We start from the raw sequence: 26,526 nt of genomic DNA, 5'->3' as shown, positions 1-26,526 counted from the left end.
TGCTCTGTTCTATTTCCGTGAAATCTGGGAAGATAGATCGGAAGCTATGCCATGGAGATTGGCTCTATTTTGAAACTAAAACAAGGGAGGTGATCCATGGGATTCGGCAGCTCGGGCGTTGGATTGAGAGGATCTCGGCTGGGAGATAATCCAGATGAGGATGAGAGTTGGGAATCCAGTTGGGATAAGCTGGGATGGAATCGTGAGATGAGTAGAGGCTTTGAACGCGGATGGGATGAAGGCTGATGGAATTCGGCTGGGAGCTGGATATGAAGTGATCTCAAAGGGGTTATGGCTCGGATCCGTGATAACGTTGAATCCTGGATAGCCGTGGGGATAAGGATAAAGAGCAAACGCGGAGATGCACGGGAGAAACGGACGGCCATGTGGAATGTGCGAAATGCTGGGAGGAGATTTAATCAGCTTGGAATGATGCCTTTTAGGATGTGATTAACTCGGGAGAAAATTGGAGTTGATCCCGATTGGATGAAGGAGTTGTTCGGATGGGTTAAACGAGGATGGTTTATGAATCCGTGTGTACTTGGAGGGATCGATTGGCTTGGACGATGGAGCTCTATTCTGATAGGAATAGTTTGGCCGAGTGTTGGATTTGGTTCGGGAGAGTGATACGGCTTTGTTCTTTGAACAGGCTCTAGAAAGGGACTCGGATTGGTTGAAGCTTTGGGATCCCGTGCAACTAGATTGATATACTTTGAGATATGCGAAACAAATAATTGAAGGGATTTTATTAAAATAGGATCATGTGGAAAAAGAGCTGGAATGAGTGAGGAGAAATTTAGGTGAACGTATGAAGAGTCAGGAATAATAGGAAGCACTGGGTTTTGGAAAAGAGTTATTGGAGTCGACTCTGAAAATATAAAATTGTGAAATGATGTAGTGTCCGTTTAGGTTTTACCTAATTGAGCTTGACTTGACCTGCATACATTAAACTTAATCAATAAATAATCAAATCAAACTTGAATTATCTTTGATAATTCATTAAAATGCACTGGTGAAGGTAATACATTTTTTAGTTGAATTTACAAAATATGTGAATTAAAATAATGATAAGTGCTATGAATAGATATTAATTTATACATTATTTAGCACTTATCACAGCCAAGGAAGAAGGATCCCCCCTTCTCCCTCTTCTTGGGTGGCGGCTCTCCTCGGTGGCCTCAAGAGAAGGAGAGGAAGCCCTAAAAACAAGGCTTCCTTCTTCTTCGGGATGGAAGGAATTCCATCCCGTTGCCTCACGTGCGTTGCACATGAGGCCAAGGTTTGGGGACTGAGCGCGTCAAATGGACCGAGCCCAGTTCCAGGGTCTCACATTCTCCCTCCTAAAAAAATTTCGTCCACGAAATTTCGTACATGCAATTCAAGAGTAGGAAATACTTCTTTCAAATCAAGTCATTAACATTTTCAAATCAAAGTCATCTTGTCTGACCAATGTCAAATAATTCCATTCACCATACTTCCTCTGCACACACTGATTTAAACCTCAACATACCCATGTCAAGTCTAGATTTTTTTTTTCTAGAATTACTTGCTTATTGGTACATTCATTATTATGTCGTAATCCGTGTGAACACTTTCAAAATTTAAAAGTTCATATTCTTCTTTTGACAACTAATCAAAAATGATATGTAACTATTTAATCTTTTCTAGCAGTATAATGAGTTGTCTAACAAAGAGCAGTGGGTATGGTTAGACAATAAATAGAAATAAATATTGGAACTAGATTAATACCTGTCGTCAACACATCAGAAGCCTGTGCATCTTGCTGTGTAAGTGCAAATACTCTTTCTTGAGTCTTTGGCCCCTGGCTTCCTTCCATTGCCTGAGTAGATCTATTCTCGTTTCTTTGTGGGCAGTCTGCAATTTATGACCTATCTACCACAATCTAAAACAGGCACCGGTGTTCCAATGGCAATCCTTGTCAGCATGAGCCTTACCAACATCTGGAACATTATTGATATTCATCTGCTTAAGGTTGTCACTCGTGGATTTCTTGTTTGAACTTTCGGCATTTTCATTGCTCTGCCCCTGAAATTCATTCGATCTGTTCCTCTTCTTTTGATTCTTTTCCTTTCCAACCATTCATCATTAACTTCCCTTTCAATTATTAAAGCCTTATTTACCACAGCTGCATAGGTAGTCAATTCATAAGGTACCACTTATTTTCTAATTTCAGTCTTTAGTCCCATCTCAAATTTATGCGATCGATCTAGCTTATCCTCGACTAACTTTGGAACAAATTTGGCTAGCTCGGTAAATTTAGTCTCGTATTCTGCAACAGTCATATTCCTTTGCTTTAGATGAATAAACTCCTGCTCTTTTTGCGTCCTTACACTCCAAGGAAAATACTTATCATAAAATGCTCCTCGAAATTTTTCCCAAGTGAGTGGCTCCCTATCCTGCTCATATTTATGTTCCAACATCGGCCACCAGTTGAATGCCTCACCTTGCATCATGTATGATGCAAACAAAATCTTTTCATTATCCTGGCATCTCAAGATAGCAAATGCTCTTTCCATCTCTGTAAGCCAATTGTCTGCTTCCAACGATTCTGTAGTCCCCTTGAAAGCTGGAGGAGCCAGCCTCTTAAATTCAGCTATACTGCTACGCTGTTTACACTGTTCCTCTCGTCCTTGCTGTGGTTGTGTCTGGGGCAACTGCGCTTGTTGTTGGAGCAACTGCTGTTGCACCTGCTGTTGCATCTACATAAGGCCCACTATGGTCTGCATAACCTGGCCTAGGCCCGGTTCTTGTTGTCCTATTGAGTATCACTAGTAGGATTAACGACTCTCTCCTGCTGAGTGGTGTTACCAACTTGTTGGGGCATGCTGTCATTTTGCGGGTTGGGTGCCTTATTAGTAGCTCTGCGAGTAGTCTTTCTCGTCTGACGTGGAGGCATCCTGATCTATGTCTATCAGATAGCAACATGCCAATAATAAGTGATCGGTTATTTTCAATTTCAAAATAACCACGCAATAGCACGTACCCTATAGGATAGCGATTACGGGTGTCGGTCCACAGGGATTGTAGAATAAATTATTTTTCTTTTAAAAATAAATCATGAAGAAGAATTTGCTAACTTGATTTAACTAAATTAAACTATGAGTGCGAATTAGAATTTATCAGAATAAATGGATCTAGGGTTTGGAGTCCACCACATAGCATTGCATCAGGGTTTGTATTCTTTATTTTTTTATCTTTTGGAGAGGCATGCAATATTGGCTACAAGCCTTTTAAAATAAAAGCATAAAGAGTTTTAAGAAAATCCATCTTCGGTATAGCAAGAAGTGTCTACCTAATTATGCTAACCTAGGGTGCAGTACACCTCATCTTCCTAGGCATGGATCATCTTAGACTACTTTAGTAAACATGAATAATAAATAGCATGCTCAAAGTTTAAACATCATAAAAGAATTTTTCATTGATAATAAGAAACTTAAACAAGCTCCAAAATAATAAAAAAAATAAGAACTACAATGCCCTGTAACATTGCTAGGGCTTCATCCAGCCCTAGACTAGACGTTTAGCCGAGCATGGCTTCCGGACGACCTCCCATCTTCAAATGAAAGCCTTCCCCTCCCATTATTCCCAAAATATCACAAAATATTCTCTTTCCCCCCTCTCTCTCTTTTTTTTTATTTCTTTCTCTGGTTCCCTCTCGCTATCTCTTCTTTTTCTTCACCGAAACAGGGGTTCCCCTGTTTCTTTCCTCCACCCCGCCCCCCTCTGCCGATGGCTAACCTCCTCTCTTTATACTCGTTTGGAGTGCTCTTTCGGGAAGGGAGAAGAGGTCACGGGCCTGATTCCGGGGCGTGATGCCGGAGGGCAGATCGCGGACGGCGAATGGCTGGATGTCGGGATTAAAGCATGATCTGTGGACGCTGAGTTGAATGGGCCGGATTAATGCAGCTAGCTGCCACCGGATTGGAGGAGTTGGGAAGAAATCTGGGAATACTGATCGCGAACATGGTGAATGCTGGGCGAGATCCGTGGATGCTGGAAGAATTGCATTGCGGGAGAAAAGGAAGAGGGCTGATGCGGAAGGTCTGCTGATTTCACGAGCGGCTAGGGCGCGATGCTTGGGAGGAGCTGTCACGGCATGGAGCTGAAAATTCGGAAGAGGAGATGCCGCATGCGGTTGATGGCGGAGGAGCTAGAACGGGAGAATCGACGGGTGGCGACTCGATTCTCGCCGTGATCCACTGCGGGAGGAAGAAGATGAACAGTGAACGGGCTGGGACGAGCGGCCGGTCTGGGATGCTGCGGGCTATAAACGGAAGGGAGCAATTAGGAGAATTAGGAGAAGACGGCGATGCTGGGGCAGAGGAAATCCTTCGATCGTGCGGGGAAGGAATGAGGAGGGGAATCAACGCGGGATCTTCCAAAACAGGGAGGGGAAGAGAGTGGGGAGATGAATGCGTGAGAGTTATTATATATTTATATTATTTTTATTTTTTGTTTTTTATTATTTTTTTATTTGTTTTGAAAAGTGGTTGGGGTCCACTCGAGTAGGTTGGAAGGGCTTGGTCCTGAATCTAAAATAGAGGAAGTTTGGACACATGGAGAAAATAGGAGAGGCCTCTGTTTGCTAGGTTGGGAAGCTTGGTGCACACGGAAAATATGACGTGGACAAAGAAATGGATAGCTTCATGCACATGTGGGAGAAAGTAGTCCACACATGGAACAGATTGGGACTAATTCGTGACGGGATGACTCGACCTGCACACACATTAGACTAAATTAATATAAAAAAATTAAATCAAACTTGAATTACCTCTAATAATTTATTAAAATACAATGACGAGGGAAAACACATTTTCTTCTATTAATATTTAAAATATGTGCATAACAATAATAATAAGTGCTATGTAAAATAGATAAATTTGTATATTATTTAGCACTTATCACACCCCAAACCTACATTTTGCTAGTCCTCGAGCAAAATAAAAGAGAAATTAACTCACTTTCGCAGGAATCACGATTATATTTTGTTAGATGTATGCCCTAGAAGCCAATCTGGCTGACACATTGTTAATTCTAGAACATAATTTTGTACTTGACTATTTATTAATGAATAAATAGAAGGCATCTTTTCATTCATATTATTTATGTGTCTATGAATCGTCCAAGGAATTAATAAGATGATGATGCATATTCTCAAGAGTTGAGAATTTGAGCCATATATCATTGGTGATTAATTCTAAATGCTCTTGATCAATGGATCATCACGAGGACGGTGATTGATCCGATCAGTGCACAGATCACTTTTCTTCTGGATGGACGAGACTTAAGTCCACGGTGTAGGGACACTGAAGTGATAGTGCAGGTGCTTGTTACAGAACAAGGGTACTGAGCGTGACCAAGACAAGAAGTCACTTGGATGTCTATCCACTCGTCAGTGACTTGCTTGATGTTGCAGTAGTATGACTGGTCCTTTGACCTGCGGTGCTTCAGCTACTCACAGTGAGATTATTGTAGTTGACTACACGTATACATGGTCTCTAGTCATATGGGTCCTTGTAGTGTAGATTGGCTGCATTAAGTTCACTGTAGGAGTAGGGTATGCACTTACATGGAATCTATCGACCTTGATAGAAGAGGAGTGATCCTATGTGATTTGTTAGACTGAGTTCTAAGACCTTGGCCAGGGCAGTAATATAAAGTGGAGAAAGAGTTTTCCACTATCGAACTCGAGTCGAATAAATCTTGACATATGACAGACGAAGGAGTTTGACGAGTTTATCCATAACCTCCGGACTGTAGGGATCCACGATAGTAGGACTGTATCACACGATAACTGCACCTAGAGGTTCATCATTCTATTCTACTGGGTAGCCACTACATGCTGCTAGTGTCACTGGTGGATAGTGGGACTCACAGGGATTATCTCGATGATCGATAAACCCTAATGAGTAGAGTTGGAATCGTTCCAATCCATTGAAAGGAGTTTTCAATGATATTGTGATAGAGATCATAATATATCTCACTACCAGTCAGAATAGAACCTATGGGGTCACGCACACTAGAAGTATTGGACCGATCTGATGGTTGAATCGTGATTAGGAATCACAAGTAATCAATTCGATTGATATTCAGTTGAAGAAGGAACAAAGGAAATTAATTAATTGGACTTAAACACAAATCCTACTTCGAGTAGGATTCCTAGAGTCCTAATTGGATTAGGACTGGGAATCCTAGTTGGAGTAGGACTGGGATTCCTACTTGGAATAGGATTCCTACAATCCTAATTAGATTAGGAGTTTTGAATTCAAATTGGATTCCTACTTGGAGTAGGATTCCTAGAGTCCTAATCGGATTAGGACTTCGGATTCAAATTAGAGTCCTAATTGGATTAGGACTAAAATTAAATAAGTCCTAATTTGATTAGGGTTTCTTAAGTTCTAATTAATTATTAATCTAATAAATCAACATGACTCCTAATTGGGTTAGGATTGAAGAGTTTCAATTGAGTCATGGTTCACCTCAAGTTCTAATTGGATTAGGACTAGTATAGATTGAACCCAATTGATTCATGATTTGGTTAATCCTAATTAGATTAGGACTAAACCATGAGAGGGGCACCTAATCCTCTTTGGAAGAGGATTAGGTTAACCAAGTAAGAGGGGCATCAGCCCCTCTCCACTTGGTTAGGGCGACATGAAGAGAGGGGACCGGCGCCCCCTCTTGGAAATAACTCAAGGGCTCCTAATTGTTAGGAGCCCTTCATACTTATTAAAAAGGGAGCTAGGGCCGGCACCCAAAAAAGAGCTTTTCCTCTTCCCTTGGAGCCGTGGCCACCCTCTCCCTCCCTTGGTTCAGCCGCCAGCAAGAAGAAGAAAAGAAGAAGCCATGGCGTCCTCCTCTTCCTCCTTTCCTCCTTCTAACGCAGGGAAAAGAAAGTAGGCTGCAGGGGCTTTGCTTCTTCCTCTTCTTCATCCTTCTTCTTCCTCCTCTCAAGTACATTCAAGAGTTGAAAGAAGAGAGGAGATCAGCCATCAAAAGTTATCTCTGCAAGGGAGCTAGCACCCCGGTGAGATAGAGAGCTTGGATCGGATCCTGCTTCGTGTGGATACCCGTAGAGGCCGGGCACTTGAACGGCTTCAAGCGAACCTTCATCCTAAACCACGAACTTCAGTTTGCGGTGATCATCTACCCACACAAGGTGAAGATCTGATCTTCTAATGTTTTAAAAAGTTTTTAATCCTTATCTATCTACGAATGGTTTTTGAACAACGTTCATTGCGATGAACGGTTGATCCCGCGCATGCCTCTTCCGCTGCATCTGAATTTTTTTAAATTTCAGCGGCAAGATCGGGTTTTCTAACAGTGGTATCAGAGCCTAGGCTTCGTAGATTAAGGTAAGGATTAATTATTAGTAGGCTTATTAGATCTGAAAATTGAAAGATTATGCATGCTGAAAATTTTCTGCATGCAGATTTTTTCTAGGGTGCTGATTTTTGCATGCTGATTTTTATGTGATAAGATGATGATTCTAATTGCATTGTTAATAAGATTACAAAGTTTGGAATCATGATTAGCATGATCAGCAACCTATGTCATGAGATAATCAGTTAGTTTTCAGATCTGAAAATTATAATTGCTGCATGTGGTGATGATCATAGGATTCTGGTATCAAATGTAATGACCTGCGATGCGATCTGTGATGTCATGTAATTTTTCAGATGCTTGCATGCATCTTATTTGATGTTTTGAGAGGCCTGCGTGCCTCCTAAAAGGAGATGTAATTTATTATTATTTTTATTTTATATCTGGTTGTATTTCTGTGATGTGATGTACGTCAACGATCAAGTTGAAGACAAGGCATGAGATGAACAGGTGATCTAAGCGGTTGATGGCGATTGGATCAAGAGTTGATCAAGGATCGAATCAAGGAGGCTTGGAACCAATTCAAGAGTTAAAGACCAGTTGATCGTTTGACGTGCATGTGCTTGTAATACGACCTAACTAGAATTCATGATCATCACCAATTTAAAGTTTTAGCTTTAATTAGTGTTGCGATTATAACTGCCTGCAATGTGCCATTTGCATGTGATATGAATGAGAGTCGGGTAGATAGGTTTACATGTGATGTAGCAAACCCAATTGAGACCTAAATTAAAACCTCCTCAATCAAGTCGAGAGTGAACCGACATGAGCAAGTCATATTAGATTAATTGATCTAATTGGTGTCTAGGAAAGCATGAAAGGTGGTTACTTAATTAGGACCTTACTCTCTGAGTGAGGGGAGCCTCCCACCTGCTTACCTGGCCAATTGTTCGATTGCCTCTTATGAAGAGCTCAAGTTGCAAACACTAAGATCTGATTAACCAATATTAAGTCAATAGGTCTTCCACTGTAGTAGAGCTGCTAAGGTCTTTCTGATGTTGATTTGTCTCGACTGGATACAGTGGTCAAGTTGCATCGGGGGGCTGGACCTCTCTATAGACATGAGATGTTGTAGGGTAAAGGTGGGGTTGGGCACCAATAACTGTTAGGTGAGGACCCAATGACAACTTTATTTCTACGGTTATACGGTGGGTCTGACTTAACTAAGAAATGGGACCAATAACTGTTAGGTAAGGTTTTCATGGCTTAGAGACCAAAATGCACTGCAACATGCTTGAGAAGCATTGTACAAGAGTTGTACATTGATCAATCTATATGTCACCAATAACTGTTAGGTGAGGTGGCATGTAAATCGGTGGGACCGCAGTACCCACTAGAAACCCTAATCGTGTGGGATTTCCGTTTTCCTACCAGGGGAGTGTGAGGAATTCGAGAAAATAGTGGGAGTTACATTTGTTCTAAAAGACCTTAGAACAGATTAGGATCAAGTACAAAAGTCTAACTAGAATCTTAACTCTCTGAGGATTATAAAGTCAGCTTCTAGACTCTTAATTCATATCCTATAGAACAACCGTTTGACCAAACCCAATTATAAAGATTGGCTCAGCAAATTTCAAAAAAAATAGTTTTGAATTGTGAGAAATTCGGGTATATGCTAGACCATGGAATCCCCATGTTACTAATCCGTCCGATCACTGATCAGCGTAAGACGCTTGTTAAGTGGACGAACAATGACAATAAAGTTAGGTGCTGCACAATGGCATCCATGTCCAATGCATTACAATGCCAGCATGAGAACATGAAGACTGCCAGGGACATATTAAATCACCTGCAAGAGTTGTATGGTGATCAGAGTCACGCAGCTCGGTTTGAAGTGTCCAAGAGGCTCTTCAAAGCCAAGATGCACGATGGGCAGTCTGTCCACGATCATGGTTTGACCATGATAAAGGACTTGAAGAAGCTTGAGAAGCTCGGCATGACCATGCACAAGGAATTGCAAACGGATTTGATCCCACAATCCCTTCTAGCTTCATATGAACAGTTTATAGTAAATTACCATATGAACAAAATTGTATGCACCAAAATAGAATTGTTAAATAAATTGGTAACTAACTTAGGGACCTTGAAGAAGTTCAAGGGGGCATCATTTTCGCTGTCAAGTTGGTTTCTACTTTCAAGAGAGAGTCTATTTGGAAGAAGAAGAAGCCTGCGAAAAAGCAGAAGACTAAGAAAACACCAAGTAAGGAAGTTCCAAGAAAAAGGCCAATTGCAAGGAAAAGTGTTTCCATTGCATCATGGACGGCCATTGGAAGAGGAACTGTCCTACATACATGGAAAGCATAAAGAACATGAAGGGTGACAGACCTTCAGAAGATATGTCAGATATGCTCAGGATACTTAGGGATTGTTACCTATTGCTAGTAGAAATTTGATTTCTGTATTTTATTTAGCACAGAAAGATTTTTATTTGAAAATTAAATTGATTCAACATGGTTTTATGATTGACAGTCTCTATCACATACATATGGATGTATCTGTGAATATATCTAAGCAAACAGTGAATACCATAGGATCTAATAGATCCAAAAATGAGATAAATCTGAAGCATTTGTGGTACCTCAGGCTTGGCCATATAGGAGAAGACAGAATAAACAAATTAGAGAAACATGAGCTTTTGGGCTCATTGACTTCCGAGTCATATTTGATTTGTGAATTCTGCCTTCAAAGAAAGATGGCCAAATTATACTTTGTAGGACACAAGGAGGTCCACTGAAATACTTACCCTAGTACACACTGATGTGTGTGGCCCATTCGATGTGCAGGCTAGGGGTTGTAATTTTTTACTTCATTTTACCGATGATTACTCACGGTATGGATATGTGTATGAGACACAAATATGAAACTTTTGAAAGGTTCAAAAGCTTAGATATGAAGTAGAAAAATGAGCACAAAAAACTCATTAAGGTTCTTCAATCAGATCGAGGAAGTGAATACCTTAATGGAGAGTTCCGTGATTATCTCAAGGAGAATGGTATAGTTTCATAATGGACTCCTCCTGGTACACCTCAGCTCAATGGAGTGTCAGAGAGGAGGAATCGGACTCTATTGATATGGTCCAGTCCATGATGAGCTTCACTGATTTATCCTTGTTTCTTTAGATAGATGCCCTATTTTCAGCTATTTACTTGTTGAATAGAGTTCCCTCTAAAGTCCATTCCTACCGCACCATATGAGATATGACATGGTAAGAAACCAAGATTTGGGGATATCCGGCCCACGTCAAGAGACTACAGGCAGACAAGCTAGAGGCTAGGACCATAAGTGCTCGTTTTATATGATATCCTAAAGAGTTATTAGGATACAATTTTTTACGTCTCAGAGGATCACAATGTGTTTGTGAGCCGTCACGCCATCTTCTTGGAAAACCAGTTTATCCTTGATAGAGGCAGTGGGAGGAAAATTGAGCTTGAAGAGAAAGTCTCTGAAAAGTAACGAGTCATGGATCCTATCGAACCCATTCATACAGAGCCAGTACACGATGTCCCTCAACCACCTCGCAGATCTAGTAGGGTCTCCCATCCTCCCGATAGATACTTAGGTATACTAGAAGAGGATACCGAGAAAATGTTCCTAGTGGGAGATAGGGATCACACGCAGGATCCCAAAACCTACGACGAGGCGATATCTGATATCGATTCCGAGAAATGGTTGGAAGCTATTAAATCAGAGTTAGACTCCATGCATTCCAACCAAGTCTGGACCTTAGTAGATCCACCAGAAGGTATTGTACCTATTGAATGCAAATGGATCTACAAAAGGAAGAGAGGTTCGGATGGAGAGGTAGAGACCTATAAGGCAAGACTTGTGGCGAAAGGGTATAGTCAACGCGAAAGCATTGACTATCAGGAGACCTTTTCGCCTGTAGCTATGCTGAAATCCATCCGAACAATGCTTGTCATTGCAGCATTTCGTGATTATGAAATCTGGCAGATGGATGTGAAAACTGCTTTTCTGAATGGATATCTTGATGAAGATTTCTATATGGAACAGCCTTTGGGTTTCACTTCCAGTGATGGAGATCACAAGGTCTGCAAGCTGCAAAGGTCCATCTATGGACTAAAGCAAGCATCTCGGAGTTGGAACACTCGTTTCGATGACGCAATCAAAATGTTTGATTTCATCAAAAATGAAGAGGAACCGTGTGTTTACAAAAGAGTTAGTAGGAGTGCTGTCGTATTTCTCGTACTGTACGACATCCTCCTGATAGGGAATGATATTCCCATGCTAACCTCGGTCAAGGTCTGGTTGTCAAAAAGGTTCTTCATGAAAGACCTTGGGGAAGCATCCTATATTTTGGGAATAAAGGTCTATAGAGATAGATCTAAAAGGATGCTTGGCCTATCACAGAAGATGTACATAGAGAAAGTGCTGAAAAGGTTCAGCATCGAAAACTCTAATAGGGGCCTCTTACCCTAAGGCATGGAATTAATCTTTCCAAGAAGATGTGCCCCAACAAATCTGAAGAGATTCAACGCATGAGCAAGATCCCCTATGCATCAGCAATAGGGAGCCTCATGTATGCCATGCTATGTACATAACTTGATATAGTACATGCTGTGAATGTCACGAGCATATGTCAATCAGATCCAGGCAAAAGCACTGGATAGCTGTGAAGAACAGTCTTAAGTACTTGAGAAGAACTAAGGACATGTTCTTGGTCTTTGGAAGAAGATCAGAGTTGAATATAGAAGGATGCACACATATTGATGATAGAAAGTCTACATCAGAATATGTGCAATGGTGGTTCAGTAAATTGGAAGAGTTCCAAACAACCAATCATTATAGATTCTACCTTAGAAGCTGAATGTTAAGCCGTATCTAAGGGTGCAGTGGAAACCTTCTGGTTAAAAGTTAATTGCAGAGTTAGGTGTAATGTCATTAGATGCCATAACACTTTACTGCGATAATATTGGCACCATAGCACTAGCTATGGAGCCAAGGTCTCATCAGAAGTCCAAGCACATAGAGCGGCGCTTCCATCTCATACGTGACTATGTTGAGAAGAAATATGTAGAGATGCAGAGAGTAGACTCCACGGATAACGTGGCAGACCCGTTCACTAAGCAGCTGAGTCAGCAGAAGACTGAAGCCCACCTTGAGAAGATGGGCCTAAGATATATGACCAATTGGCTTTAGTGCAAGTAGGAGATTGTTAGATGTATGCCCTAGAAGCCAATCTGGCTGACACATTGTTAATTCTAGGGACATAATTTTGTACTTGACTATTTATTAATGAATAAATAGAAGGCATCTTTTCATTCATATTATTTATGTGTCTATGAATCGTCCAAGGAATTAATAAGATGATGATGCATATTCTCAAGAGTTGAGAATTTGAGCCATGTATCATTGGTGATTAATTTCTAAATGCTCCTGATCAATGGATCATCACGAGGACGATGATTGATCCGATCAGTGCACAGATCACTTTTCTTCTGGATGGACGAGACTTGAGTCCACGGTGTAGGGACACTGAAGTGATAGTGCAGGTGCTTGTTACAGAACAAGGGTACTGAGCGTGACCAAGACAAGAAGTCACTTGGATGTCTATCCACTCGTCAGTGACTTGCTTGATGTTGCAGTAGTATGACTGGTCCTTTGACCTACGGTGCTTCAGCTACTCACAGTGAGGTTATTGTAGTTTGACTACACGTATACATGGTCTCTAGTCATATGGGTCCTTGTAGTGTAGATTGGCTACATTAAGTTCACTCTAGGAGTAGGGTATGCACTTACATGGAATCTATCGACCTTGATAGAAGAGGAGTGATCCTATGTGATTTGTTAGACTGAGTTCTAAGACCTTGGCCAGGGCAGTAATATAAAGTGGAGAAAGAGTTTTCCACTATCGAACTCGAGTCAAATAAATCTTGACATATGACAGACGAAGGGGTTTGACGAGTTATCCATGACCTCCGGACTGTAGGGATCCACGATAGTAGGACTGTATCACACGATAACTGCACCTAGAGGTTCATCATTCTATTCTACTGGGTAGCCACTACATGCTGCTAGGTGTCACTGGTGGATAGTGGGACTCACAGGGATTATCTCGATGATCGATAAACCCTAATGAGTAGAGTTGGAATCGTTCCAATCCATTGAAAGGAGTTTTTAATGATATTATGATAGAGATCATAATATATCTCACTACCAGTCAGAATAGAACCTATGGGGTCACACACACTAGAAGTATTGACCGATCCGATGGTTGAATCGTGATTAGGAATCACAAGTAATCAATTCGATTGATATTCAGTTGAAGAAGGAACAAAGGAAATTAATTAATTGGACTTAAACACAAATCCTACTTCGAGTAGGATTCCTAGAGTCCTAATTGGATTAGGACTGGGAATCCTAGTTGGAGTAGGACTGGGATTCCTACTTGGAATAGGATTCCTACAATCCTAATTAGATTAGGAGTTTTGAATTAAAATTGGATTTCTACTTTGAGTAGGATTCCTAGAGTCCTAATAGGATTAGGACTTCGGATTCAAATTAGAGTCCTAATTGGATTAGGACTAAAATTAAATAAGTCCTAATTTGATTAGGGTTTCTTAAATCCTAATTAATTATTAATCTAATGAAGCAACATGACTCCTAATTGGGTTAGGATTGAAGAGTTCAATTGAGTCATGGTTCACTCAAGTTCTAATTGGATTAGGACTAGTATAGATTGAACCCAATTGATTCATGATTTGGTTAATCCTAATTAGATTAGGACTAAACCATGAGAGGGGCACCTAATCCTCTTTGGAAGAGGATTAGGTTAACCAAGTAAGAGGGGCATCAGCCCCTCTCCACTTGGTTAGGGCGACATGAAGAGAGGGGACCGGCGCCCCCTCTTGGAAATAACTCAAGGGCTCCTAATTGTTAGGAGCCCTTCATACTTATTAAAAAGGGAGCTAGGGCCGGCGCCCAAAAAAGAGCTTTTCCTCTTCCCTTGGAGCCGTGGCCACCCTCTCCCTCCCTTGGTTCAGCCGCCAGCAAGAAGAAGAAAAGAAGAAGCCATGGCGTCCTCCTCTTCCTCCTTTCCTCCTTCCAACGCAGGGAAAAGAAAGTAGGCTGCAGGGGCTTTGCTTCTTCCTCTTTTTCATCCTTCTTCTTCCTCCTCTCAAGTACATTCAAGAGTTGAAAGAAAGAGAGGAGATCAGCCATCAAAAGTTATCTCTGCAAGGGAGCTAGCACCCCGGTGAGATAGAGAGCTTGGATCGGATCCTGCTTCGTGTGGATACCCGTAGAGGCCGGGCACTTGAACGGCTTCAAGCGAACCTTCATCCTAAACCACGAACTTCAGTTTGCGGTGATCATCTACCCGCACAAGGTGAAGATTTGATCTTCTAATGTTTTAAAAAGTTTTTAATCCTTATCTATCTACGAACGGTTTTTGAACAACGTTCATGCGATGAACGGTTGATCTCGCGCATGCCTCTTCCGCTGCATCTGAATTTTTTTAAATTTCAGCGGCATGATCGGGTTTTCTAACACATTTACCATATGCAACAAGGCTTTAAACCCCTACGTTACCCTAGTGGATGAGTAATAGTCTCGTGAGGGTTTCCAATGAAGATACCCACAAACTTCAATATTAAAATAAATTATTTATTGTTATGATATTTTTTTTTATTTATTATTATTATTATTATTATATATATATATATTATCGATTGATCTATGAAGTGAAAATCAAATTCCAAATGCATACTAGCTAAGAATTTCAAAAACTCCTCTTTTTTTTTGAAATCTAATTTAAGATACATAAATGATAAGAATTTCAAAGCACACACGGTTTTATTTACTAAATCAGCCCAAATTCTATGTTAATATGCAATCTAAGTTAAAGTTATTAAGTTTCCGTTTAGGGAGTTGTAAGACTCATTTATGCTGGAGTGCTCGGTGAAATATGGACCGTACACAAGCTAAGAGTTCGGATCTCCAAAATATTGTTAATATTAGTAGTTTTCCAAGGATTGGTCGAAAGAATCTGCTCACTGATTCAAAATCATCTTATCTGCAGAATTTCGAGAGTTGTGGATGTTTACTTTAGTACCTCACAGGCTTTATCTGTAATATTCCAGTTTACTCGAATTTTTACAACGACGGCTTTCACACTATTATCTTTTTCAAGATCAATATAGTGTTTTTTTTTTTAATCATAAAAGATATATAAATTGTGCACTTTTACTCTTGTGGTGATTTCTCCGTGTAACAAGCAGTTAGTCGACAACTCTCACACCAGTTGGCATAAGGTGTCGGGCATCAAGACTCCCCTACGGACTTATGCTCGGAGTCCTCATCATAAGCCCATTTGACCTTTGACAATAGGTAGCCCTTTTCGATGTTCCTGACTAAATCCATTTTTATTGATGAATTTTTTTTTTTGGATTCGATAAATATGATTCATCAGGGTCCAAGGTTGCTACTATACTATCAACATAATGTCGAGCTTAGACCTTAAAAGGGTCGGCCAGTGTGTAGTAAAATTCCAAAGTATTAATTAGCTTACAACTCCCTAAGAAAGACTTAATAAAAAGAACTTAAATTTGTATTACTTCCGACTAGTCATTGGGCTTTTTAGATTTTATATACCTTGTGTGTTTATCATTCTTGCATAAATGTATAGAAATTAGGTTTTTAAAAACAAAAACTTTTTTTTAATTTATTATTATTATTATTATTTTATAAAAATGAAAATGAACACATTTTTTTCTAAATTTTTTTTTTTTTGGATGAAAATCAAGATGAATACACCCAAACCTAAACCTGACATTGTGAAGTGAAAACGAATGCAAGAGATGCAAACAAAACCAAAAATGCTTAAAAATACTTAAACATAACCCCCAAACCTAAACCTAACATTGTCCTCAATGTTAAAAAAAATCTAAGAGAATTGGGTTACCTCCCAACAAGCGCTAAGTTTATTGTCTTCAGCCAGACACAGTGCATTCTTAATTATTTTGATAAACAGGGTTCGTCAAATTAGGGGATTCGATCAATTGCCCATCGGTAACACAGTCCACATAAGGTTTTAACCTTTGACCCTTGACTTTTAAAACATGTCCACCATTGAGGTGTTGGATCTCTACTGCACCATAAGGAAAAACCTTTTTCACTACAAATGGTCCATCCCACCTAGAGCGAAGTTTATCCGGGAAGAGTCGTAACTTTGAATTGAATAGCCAAACCTTTTGACCAGGTTCGAAGGACTTACGGTTAATATTTTTATCATGAAAAGCTTTAGTCCTTGCTTTATAAATTTTAGCATTTTTTATCATGATTTTTTTTTTTGAATTAGATAAGTATGATTCATCAGGGTCCAAGGTTGCTACTATACTATCAACATATTGTCGAGCCTAGACCTTAGAAGGGTCGACCAGTGTGTAGTGAAATTTTAAAGTATTAATTAGCTTACAACTCCCTAAGAGAGACTTAATAAAAAGAACTTAAATTTATATTACTTCCGACTAATCATTGGGCTTTTTAGATTTTATATACCTTGTGTATTTATCATTCTCGCATAAATGTATAGAAATTAGGTTTTTTTTAAAAAAACAAAAAGTTTTTTTAAATTTTTTTTTATTCTTATTATTTATTATTAAAAAATAAAAATAAACACACATTTTTTCTTTTTTTCTTTTTTTAAATATAAAAAACAAGATGAATACCCCCAAACCTAAACTTGACATTGTGAAGTGAAAAAGAATGTAAGAATGCAAAAAAAATAAAAATGATTAAAAATATTTAAAAATATACCCCCAAACCTAAACCTAACATTGTCCTCAATGTTAAAGAAAACTAAAAGAATTGGGTTGCCAGACACAGTGCATCCTTAACCTGACATTGTGAAGTGAAAACGAATGCAAGAGATGCAAACAAAACAAAAAATGCTTAAAAATACTTAAACATAACCCCCAAATCTAAACCTAACATTGTCCTCAATGTTAAAAAAAATTTAAGAGAATTGGGTTGCCTCCCAACAAGCGCTAAGTTTATTGTCTTCAGCCAGACACAGTGCATCCTTAATTATTTTGATAAATAGGGTTCGTCAAATTAAGGAATTCGATCAATTGCCCGTCGGCAACACAGTTCACATAAGATTTTACCCTTTGGCCATTGACTTTTAAAACATGTTCACCATTGAGGTGTTGGATCTCTACTACACCATAAGGAGAAACATTTTTCACTACGAATGGTCCATCCCACCTAGAGCGAAGTTTACTCGGGAAGAGTCGCAACTTGGAATTGAATAGCCAAACTTTTTGACCAGGTTCGAAGGACTTATGGTTAATGTTTTTATCATGAAAAGCCTTAGTCCTCGCTTTATAAATTTTAGAATTTTCATAGGCCTCATTGCGCAACTCTTCAAGTTCACTTAGTTGGAGTTTTTGGTTAGGACCAGCTGCTGCCATGTCTAAGTTAAACTTTTTGATAGCCCAGAAAGCTCTATGTTCAAGTTCTACCGGTAAGTGACAAGCTTTTCCAAAAACTAATCGGTAGGGGGACATGCCAATAGGAGTTTTGTAGGCAGTACGGTATGCCCAGAGAGCATCATTTATCCTTTGAGACCAATCTTTCCTATCGGAACGTACCGTTTTCTCTAAGATGTGTTTTAATTCCCTATTGGACACCTCGACTTGTCCACTTGTTTGGGGATGGTATGGGGTAGCAACTTTGTGGGTGATGTTATATTTGCGAGCCAAAGCCTCGAAAGACCGGTTGCAAAAATGAGATCCCCCATCACTGATAATGGCTCGGGGTGTGCCAAAATGACAAAAGATGTTTTCATGTAAAAATTTAACCACAACCTTATGGTCATTAGTTTTAGTGGCTACCAGAATGTACTCGAAACCAAAGGATGGTGGGAAAGGGCCCATGAAGTCAATACCCCAGACATCAAAGATTTCTACAATTAAAATAGGATTGAGAGGCATCATATCTCTACGGGAGATGGTACCCATCCGTTGGCACCGTTCACAAGTTTGGAAAAAGTTATGGGCATCTTTGAAAAGTGTGGGCCAATAAAATTCACTCTGTAAAACTTTTGCTGTAGTTTTTCTATCCCCAAAATGTCCCCCACAAGCTTGTGAATGGCAGAATGAAAGAATACTTTGAAATTCGCATTCGGGAACACATCGATGGATTACTTGATCGGGACAATACTTGAATAGATCGGGATCATCCCAATAATAGAACTTTACTTGTGAAAAGAATCAGTTCTTGTTTTGAGTTGACCAATCATCAGGAATTCGTCCTATGGCCAGGTAATTTAATATGTTTGCAAACCATGGTGTTTTTATTCCTCGTACCTCAAATAATTGTTCATCTGGAAAAGAATCGTGTAAGGGTGAGGTATTTTGAGAGGGCTCAAGAAGAATCTTAGATAAGTGGTCCGCTACGACATTTGTAGTACCTTTCTTATCACGAATTTTTAGGTCAAATTCTTGTAGTAAAAGAATCCATCGAATCAGACGGGGTTTGGTGTCTTTCTTTGCAAGAAGGTGTCGAAGGGCAGCATGATCAGTGAATACGGTAACCTTGGATCCTAAAAGGTAAGATCGAAACTTGTCTAGCATGAATACTACAGCTAGTAACTCTTTCTCAGTGGTGGTGTAGTTCAATTATGCATCTGAGAGTGCTTTACTAGCGTAGTAGATGACATGAGGTACTTTATCTAGTCGTTGCCCTAAAACTGCCCCAATGGCATAATCGTATGCGTCACACATCAGTTCAAATGGAAGGGTCCAATTAGGAGGCCGTATGATAGGTGCAGTGGTCAATTTCGAGCGAAGATTTTCAAATGCCTCTTCGCATGCTTCATTAAAGACAAAGGGAGTGTCCTTGGCAAGAAGATTGCATATGGGTTTGGAAATCTTACTGAAATCCTGAATGAAGCGACGGTAGAAACCAGCATGGCCAAGGAATGATCGGATTTGTTTCACAGTTTTGGGTGGAGGGAGATTGGAAATAAGATCGACTTTGGCTTTATCTACTTCAATGCCCCTCTTGGACACGACGTGTCCCAAGACTATGCCTTCTTGAACCATGAAATGGCTCTTTTTCCAACTTAACACTAGGTTGGTCTCCTTACATCTTTTCAAAACTAAGGTCAAATTGTCCAGACAATCGTCAAAAGATAGGCCAAAAACCGAGAAATCATCAATGAACACTTCTAGAAAGTTTTCCACCATATCTGAAAAAATGGCCATCATGCATCGTTGAAAAGTTGCGGGTGCATTGCATAGTCCAAAAGGCATCCTCCTATATGCAAATGTCCCAAATGGGCAAGTAAAGGTGGTTTTTTCTTGATCGTCCGGGTAAACAGGTACTTGATTATATCAGAATAACCATCTAAGAAGCAGTAGAAATCTTGACCAGCCAACCGTTCCAAAATTTGATCTATGAAAGGTAGAGAGAAATGGTCCTTCCTAGTCATTGAATTAAGTTTTCTGTAGTCAATGCACACGCGCCAACCCGTGGTTGTGCGTGTTTGTATCAATTCTCCTTCCGTATTTTCAACTACAGTGATACCTGATTTCTTGGGTACCACTTGTGTTGGACTCACCCACTTACTATCAGAAATTGGATAAATGATTTCGACATCTAATAATTTCACCACTTCTTTCTTGACTACCTCTTTCATGTTAGGATTGAGTCTTCTTTGCATTTCTCGGGTGGATTTTGCATCATCTTCGAGATGAATTCGATGCATACAAACAGAGGGGTCAACCCCTTTCAAATCGGCTATAGACCATCCTATAGCATGTTTATTCTCGTTTAGCACCCTTAAAAGTTTATCCTCCTGTTCAGTAGATAAGTTGGCCGCGATGATTACAGGGAGGGTATCTTCTGTTCCTAGAAAGGCATACTTAAGAGTTGTCGGAAGTGGCTTTAACTCAAGTTTAGGTGGAGAATCAATGGAAGGACAAAGTGGTGCGCTAGCAATGGGGGGAAGAGGTTCAGGTTGGATCTTCCAAGGAAGGGAACTCATGGGAGATTGATTGTCGAGTAAGATGTTGACTTCTTCTATGGCCTTGTCTATGTCAAAGTTGTCAATGTCAAAATGGGCCAAGCATGCCTCTAGGGGGTCATCTGCTAAGATATAGGGAAGGGCTTCCTCTACAAGATCATCCATTTCATCAATTAGGCAACACTCGTCTTCCCTCACATGTTGGTCAGCGGCATGAAACACATTCAACTTAATTTTCATATTCCCAAATGATATATCCATTGCCCCAGTTCTATAGTTGATACATGCATTGGCTGTCGCCAAAAAGGGACGACCAAAAATCACAGGGATTTGTTTTTTTAGGTTAGGCACATGTGTTAGAAGTATGCCCTAGAAGCCAATTTGGCAGACGCATTATTTTATTCTAGGACATAATTTTGTACTTGACTATTTATTATTGAATAAATAAAAGGCATCATTTTCATTAATGTTCTTATGTGTCCATGAATCGTCCAAAGAATTAATAAGATGATGACGCATATTCTCAAGAGTTGAGAATTTGAGGCATGTGTCATTGGTGATTAATTTCTGAATTGCTCCTAATCGATGGATCATCACGAGGACGATGATTGATCCACTGAGATTAGTGCACATATTGCTTTCTTTGATGGACGAGTCTTGAGTCCACAGTGTAGGGACACTGGAGCAATTGTGCAAGTGCTTGTTAGAGAACAAGGGTACTGAGCGTGACCAACACAAGATGTCACTTGGATGTCTATCCACTTGTCAGTGACTTGCTTGATGTTGCAGTAGTGTGACTGGTCCTTTGACCTGCGATGCTTCGGCTACTCACAGTGAGGTTATTGTAGTTTGACTGCACAAATACATGGTCTCTAGCCATATGGGTCCATGCAGTGTAGATTGGCTGCAGTAGGTTCACTGTAGGAGTAGGGTATGCATCTACAAGGAATCTATCGACCTTGATAGATAAGGAGAGATCCTATGTGATTTATAAGACTGAGTTCGTAAGACCTCGGCCGGGACAGATTGCACAGTGGAGAAAGAGTTCTCCGCTCTCAAACTTAAGTCGAATAAATCTTGACATATGACAAACGAAGGGGTTTGACGAGTTATCCATGACCTCCGTCTTGTAGGGATCCACGATAGAAGGACTGTATCACATGATAACTGCACCTAGAGGTTCATTATTCTATTCTGCTAGGTAGCCACTACATGCTGCTAGGTGTCACTGGTGGATGGTAGGACTCATAGGGATTATCTTGATGATCGATAAACCCTAATGAGTAGAGTTGGAATCATTCTGACCCACTGAAAGGAGTTTTCAATGATATTGTGATAGAGATCACAATATATCTCACTACCAGTCAGAGTAGAACCTATGGAGTCACACACACTAAAGGCATTGACCGATCCGATGGTTAAATCGTGATTAGGAATCACAAGTAATCAATTCGATTGATAATAAGTTGAAGAAGGAACAAAGGAAATTAATTAATTGGACTTGAAACAAGAGTCCTACTTGGAGTTGGATTCTTGGAGTCCTAATTGGATTAGGACTAGAATTCCTACTTGGACTGGGATTCCTACTTGGACTGGGAATCCTATTTGGAGTAGGATTAGGATTCCTACATGGAGTAGAATTCCTATAATCCTAATGAGATTAGGAGTTTTGAATTAAATTTGGATTCCTACTTGGAGTAGGATTTCTAGAGTCCTAATCGAATTAGGACTTCGAATTCAAATTAGAGTCCTAACTGGATTAGGACTAGAATTAAAGAAATCCTAATGGGATTAGGACTTCTTAAGTCCCAATTAATTATTAATCTAATGAATCAAGATGACTCCTAATTAGATTAGGATTGAAGGGTTCAATTGAGTCATGGCTCATCAAGTTCTAATGGATTAGGACTTACCTAGATTAAAACCCAAATTGGTTCACCCTTGGTCCAAACCTAATTAGATTAGGACCTAACCAAGAGTGACCTTCCTAATCCTCCTTAGAGGAGGATTAGGTTAACCATGAAGGAGGGGCACACGCCCCTCCTCCTTTTCCTTGCTTGGTGCGGCATAGAAGAGGGGTCGGCGCCCCTCCTGGAATTTAATCAAGGAGCTCCGACAAAGTAGGAGCTCCACATGCTATTTAAGAGGAGGCGTGGGGCTGACCTCGGGCATTCATTGAAGCCCTCTCCCTCTCCAATTCGTGGCCCCCTCTCCTCCCCTTTCCTTGGTTCAGCCGCAAGCAAAGGAAGAAAAAGAAAGGTGGCCTCTTCATCCTCCCTTCTTCCTTCCAACGCTGGAAAAAGAAAGAAGGCTGCAGGGGCTTTGATCTTCTTCCTCTCTTCATCCTTCTTCTTCTTCCTCCCAAGCACAATCAAGGGTTGATTAAAAGGGAGGACATCAGCCATCAAAGTTATCTCTGCAAGGGAGCTAGCACCCCGGGGAGATAGAAAGCTTGGATCGGTTCCTGCTTCGTGTGGATACCCGTAGAGGCCGGGCACTTGAACGGCTTCAAGCGAACCTTCATCCAAAAACCACGATCATTAGTTTGCGGTGATCATCTACCCGCACAAGGTGAAGATCTGATCTTCTAATATTTTTAAAAAATTTTTAATCCTTATCTATCTACGAACAGTTTTAAACAACGTTCATGCAATGAACAGTTGATCCCGCGCATGCCTCTTCCGCTGCATCTAAAATTTTTGAAATTTTTCTGCGGCATGGGCGGGTATTCTAAAAGTGGTATCAGAGCAAGGCATCATAGATTAAGGTAAGGATTAATTATTCATAGGCTTATTAGATCTAAAATTTAAATGATTATGCATGCTAAAAATTTTCTGCATGCAGATTTTTTCTAGGATGCTGATTTTTGCATGCTGATTTTTATGTGATAAAACGATAATTCTAATTGCATTGTTAATGGGATTACAAAGTTTAGAATCATGATTAGCATGATCAGCAACCTATGTCATGAAATAATCAATTAGATTTCAGATCTGAAAATTATAATTGTTGCATGTGGTGATGATCATAGGATTCAAACCCTTTTGGTATCAAATGTAATGACCTGCGATGTGATCTGTAATGTCATGTAATTTTTCAGATGCTTGCATGTATCTTATTTGATGTTTTGAGAGGCCTGCGTGCCTCATAAAAGGAGATGTAATTTATTATTATTTTTATTTTACATCTGGTTGTATTTCTGTGATGTGATGTACGTCAACGATCAAGTTGAAGACAAGGCATGAGATGAACGGCGATCCAAGTGGTTGATGGCGATGGGATCAAGAGTTGATCAAGGATCGAGTCAAGGAGGCTTGGAACCAATTCAAGAGTTGAAGATCAGTTGATCGATTGACGTGCATGTGCTTGTAATACGACCTAATTAGAATCCATGATCATCACCTATTTAAAGTTTAGCTTTATTTGATGCTGCAATTATAACTGCCTGTGATATGCCGTTTGCATGTGATGTGAATGAGAGTCGGGTAGATAGGTTTACATGTGATGTAGCAAACCCAATGAGACCTAAATTAAAACCTCCTCAATCAAGTCGAGAGTGAACCAACATGAGCGAGTCATATTAGATTAATTGATCTAATTGGTGTCTAGGAAAGCATGAAAGGTGGTTACTTAATTAGGACCTTACTCTCTGAGTAAGGGAAGCCTCCCACCTGCTTACCTGGCCAATTGTTCGATTACCTCTTATGAAGAGCTCAAGTTGCAAACACTAATACCTGATTAACTAATATTAAGTCAATAGGTCTTCTACTGTAGTAGAGCTGCTAAGGTTTTTCTGATGTTGATTTGTCTCGGCTGGATACAGTGGGCAAGTTGCATCGGGGGGCTAGATCTCTCTATAGACATGAGATATTGTAGGATAAAGGTGGGGTTGGGCACCAATAACTGTTAGGTGAGGACCCAATGACGACTTTATTCCTACGGTTATACGGTGGGTCTGACTTAACTAAGAAATGGGACCAATAACTGTTAGGTGAGGTCTTCATGGCTTAGAGACCAAGTTGCACTGCAACATGCTTGAGAAGCATTGTACAAGAGTTGTACACTCATCCATCTATGTGTCACCAATAACTGTTAGGTGAGGTGCCATGTAGATTGGTGAGACCGCAGTACATACTAGAAACCCTAGTCGCATAGGATTTCTATTTTCCTACTAGGGGAGTGTGAGGAATTTGAAAAAATAGTGGGAGGTACATTTGTTCTAAAAGACCCTAGAACAAATAAGGATCAAGTACAAAATTCTAACTAGAATCTTTACTCTATGAGGATTATAATGTCAGCTTCTAGATTTTTAACTCATATCCTATAGAACAACCGTTTGACCAAACCTAATTATAAAGACTAGCTCAGCAAATTTCAAAATAGTTTTGAATTGTGAGAAATTAGGGTATGAGCTAGACCATGAAATCCCTATATTACCAATCTGTCCGGTCACTGATCAGCGTAAGATGCATGCCAAGTGGACGAACGATGACAATAAAGTTAGGTGCTACATAATGGCATCCATGTCCAATAAATTATAATGCCAGCATGAGAACATGAAGATTGCCAAGGACACATTAAAACACCTGCAAGAGTTGTATGGTAATCAGAGTCACGCAGCTTGGTTTGAATGTCCAAAAGGTTCTTCAAGGCCAAGATGCGTGATGGGCAGTCTATCCATGATCATGGTTTGACCATGATAAAGGACTTAGAGAAGCTTGAGAAGCTCGGCATGATTATGCATAAGGAATTGCAAATGGATTTGATCCCACAATCCCTTCTAGCTTCATATGAACAGTTTATAGTAAATTATCATATGAACAAGATTGTAAGCACCAAAACAGAATTGTTAAATAAATTGGTAACTATCTTAGGGACCTTGAAGAGTTCAAGGGGCATCGTTCTCGCTGTCGAGTTGGTTTCTAATTCCAAGAGAGAGTCTATTTGGAAGAAGAAGAAGTCTGCGAAGAAGCAGAAGACTGAGAAAATGCCAAGTAAGGAAGTTCCAAGAAAAAGGCCAATTGCAAGGAAAAATGTTTTCATTTGCATCATGGACGGCCATTAGAAGAGGAACTGTCCTACATACATGGAAAGCATAAAAACATGAAGGGTGACAGACCTTCAGAAGGTATGTCAGATATGCTCAGGATACTTAGGGACTGTTACCTGTTGCTAGCAGAAATTTGATTTCTATATCTTGTTTAGCACAGAAAGATTTTTATAAGACTACTGTTCCATTTATTTGAGAAATAAATTGATTCAACGTGGTTTTATGATTGACAGTCTCTATCACATACATATGGATGTATCTGTGAATGTATTGTTGGGGACCCGCCTATGCCGCTGATATTTCAAAAAAATCAGATGGCAGCGGAAGAGGCATGTGCGGGATCGACGTTCATCGCATGAACGTTGTTTCATGAACCGTTCGTAGTTGGGCAAGGATTAAAAACTTTTAAACACATTAGAAGATCAGATCTTCACCTTGTGCGGATAGATAATCACCGCAAATTTGAGTTCGTGGTTTAGGATGAAGGTTCGCTTGAAGCCGTTCAAGTGCCCGGCCTCTACGGGTATCCACACGAAGCAGAGGACCGATCCAATCGCTCTAATCTCTCCGGGGTGCTAGCTCCCTTGCAGAGATATGTTTTGATGGCTGATCTCCTCTCTTTCAATCAACCCTTGATTGTGCTTGAGGGGAGGAAGAAGAAGAAGCAACCAAGGAAGAAGAACACAGCCCCTGCAGCCTTCTTTCTTTTCCCTGCGTTGGAAGGAAGAAGGGAGGAAGAGGATGCCGCCAACACCTTGGACTTGTTCTTCCTTGCTTGCGGCTGAACCAAGGAGAGGGAGAGGGTGGCCACGGCACAAGAGGGAGAGGGTTTCAATCTCCTTAGGGCGTCAGCCCCCTTGCCCTCTTTTATAGCCATCTAGGGCTCCTACAAGTTAGGAGCCCTAGACTAACTTCCTAAGAGGGGGCGCCGGCCCCCTCTCTTCATGCCGCACCAAGATGAGGAGAGGGGCTCATGCCCCTCTTACTTGGTTAACCTAATCCTCCTCCAAGGAGGATTAGGTGTCTCTCTCATGGTTTAGTCCTAATCTAATTAGGACTTGAATCAATTGGGTTCAATCAATGC

At 40.3% G+C, this 26,526-nt stretch overlaps 1 protein-coding gene across 1 annotated transcript; it reads right to left on the bottom strand.

The window, feature by feature from the left end:
- Positions 1-2,177: 2,177 nt before the first annotated feature.
- LOC120109490 lies at positions 2,178-2,720 on the bottom strand. Its single transcript, XM_039123242.1, has one exon. The coding sequence runs from the start codon at positions 2,718-2,720 to the stop codon at positions 2,178-2,180; it is 543 nt and encodes a 180-aa protein (XP_038979170.1).
- Positions 2,721-26,526: the final 23,806 nt, after the last annotated feature.

This window comes from Phoenix dactylifera, unplaced genomic scaffold, assembly GCF_009389715.1.
Source record: "Phoenix dactylifera cultivar Barhee BC4 unplaced genomic scaffold, palm_55x_up_171113_PBpolish2nd_filt_p 002269F, whole genome shotgun sequence".
Lineage (NCBI taxonomy): Eukaryota > Viridiplantae > Streptophyta > Magnoliopsida > Arecales > Arecaceae > Phoenix > Phoenix dactylifera.
The sequence above is the reverse complement of the archived record's forward strand: the minus strand, read 5'-3'. Positions and strand labels throughout refer to the sequence as shown.

Coding starts and splice junctions, on each gene's coding strand:
- LOC120109490 (XM_039123242.1), bottom strand. CDS start 2,720: ATGCAACAGCAGGTGCAACAGCAGTTGCTCCAACAACAAGCGCAGTTG.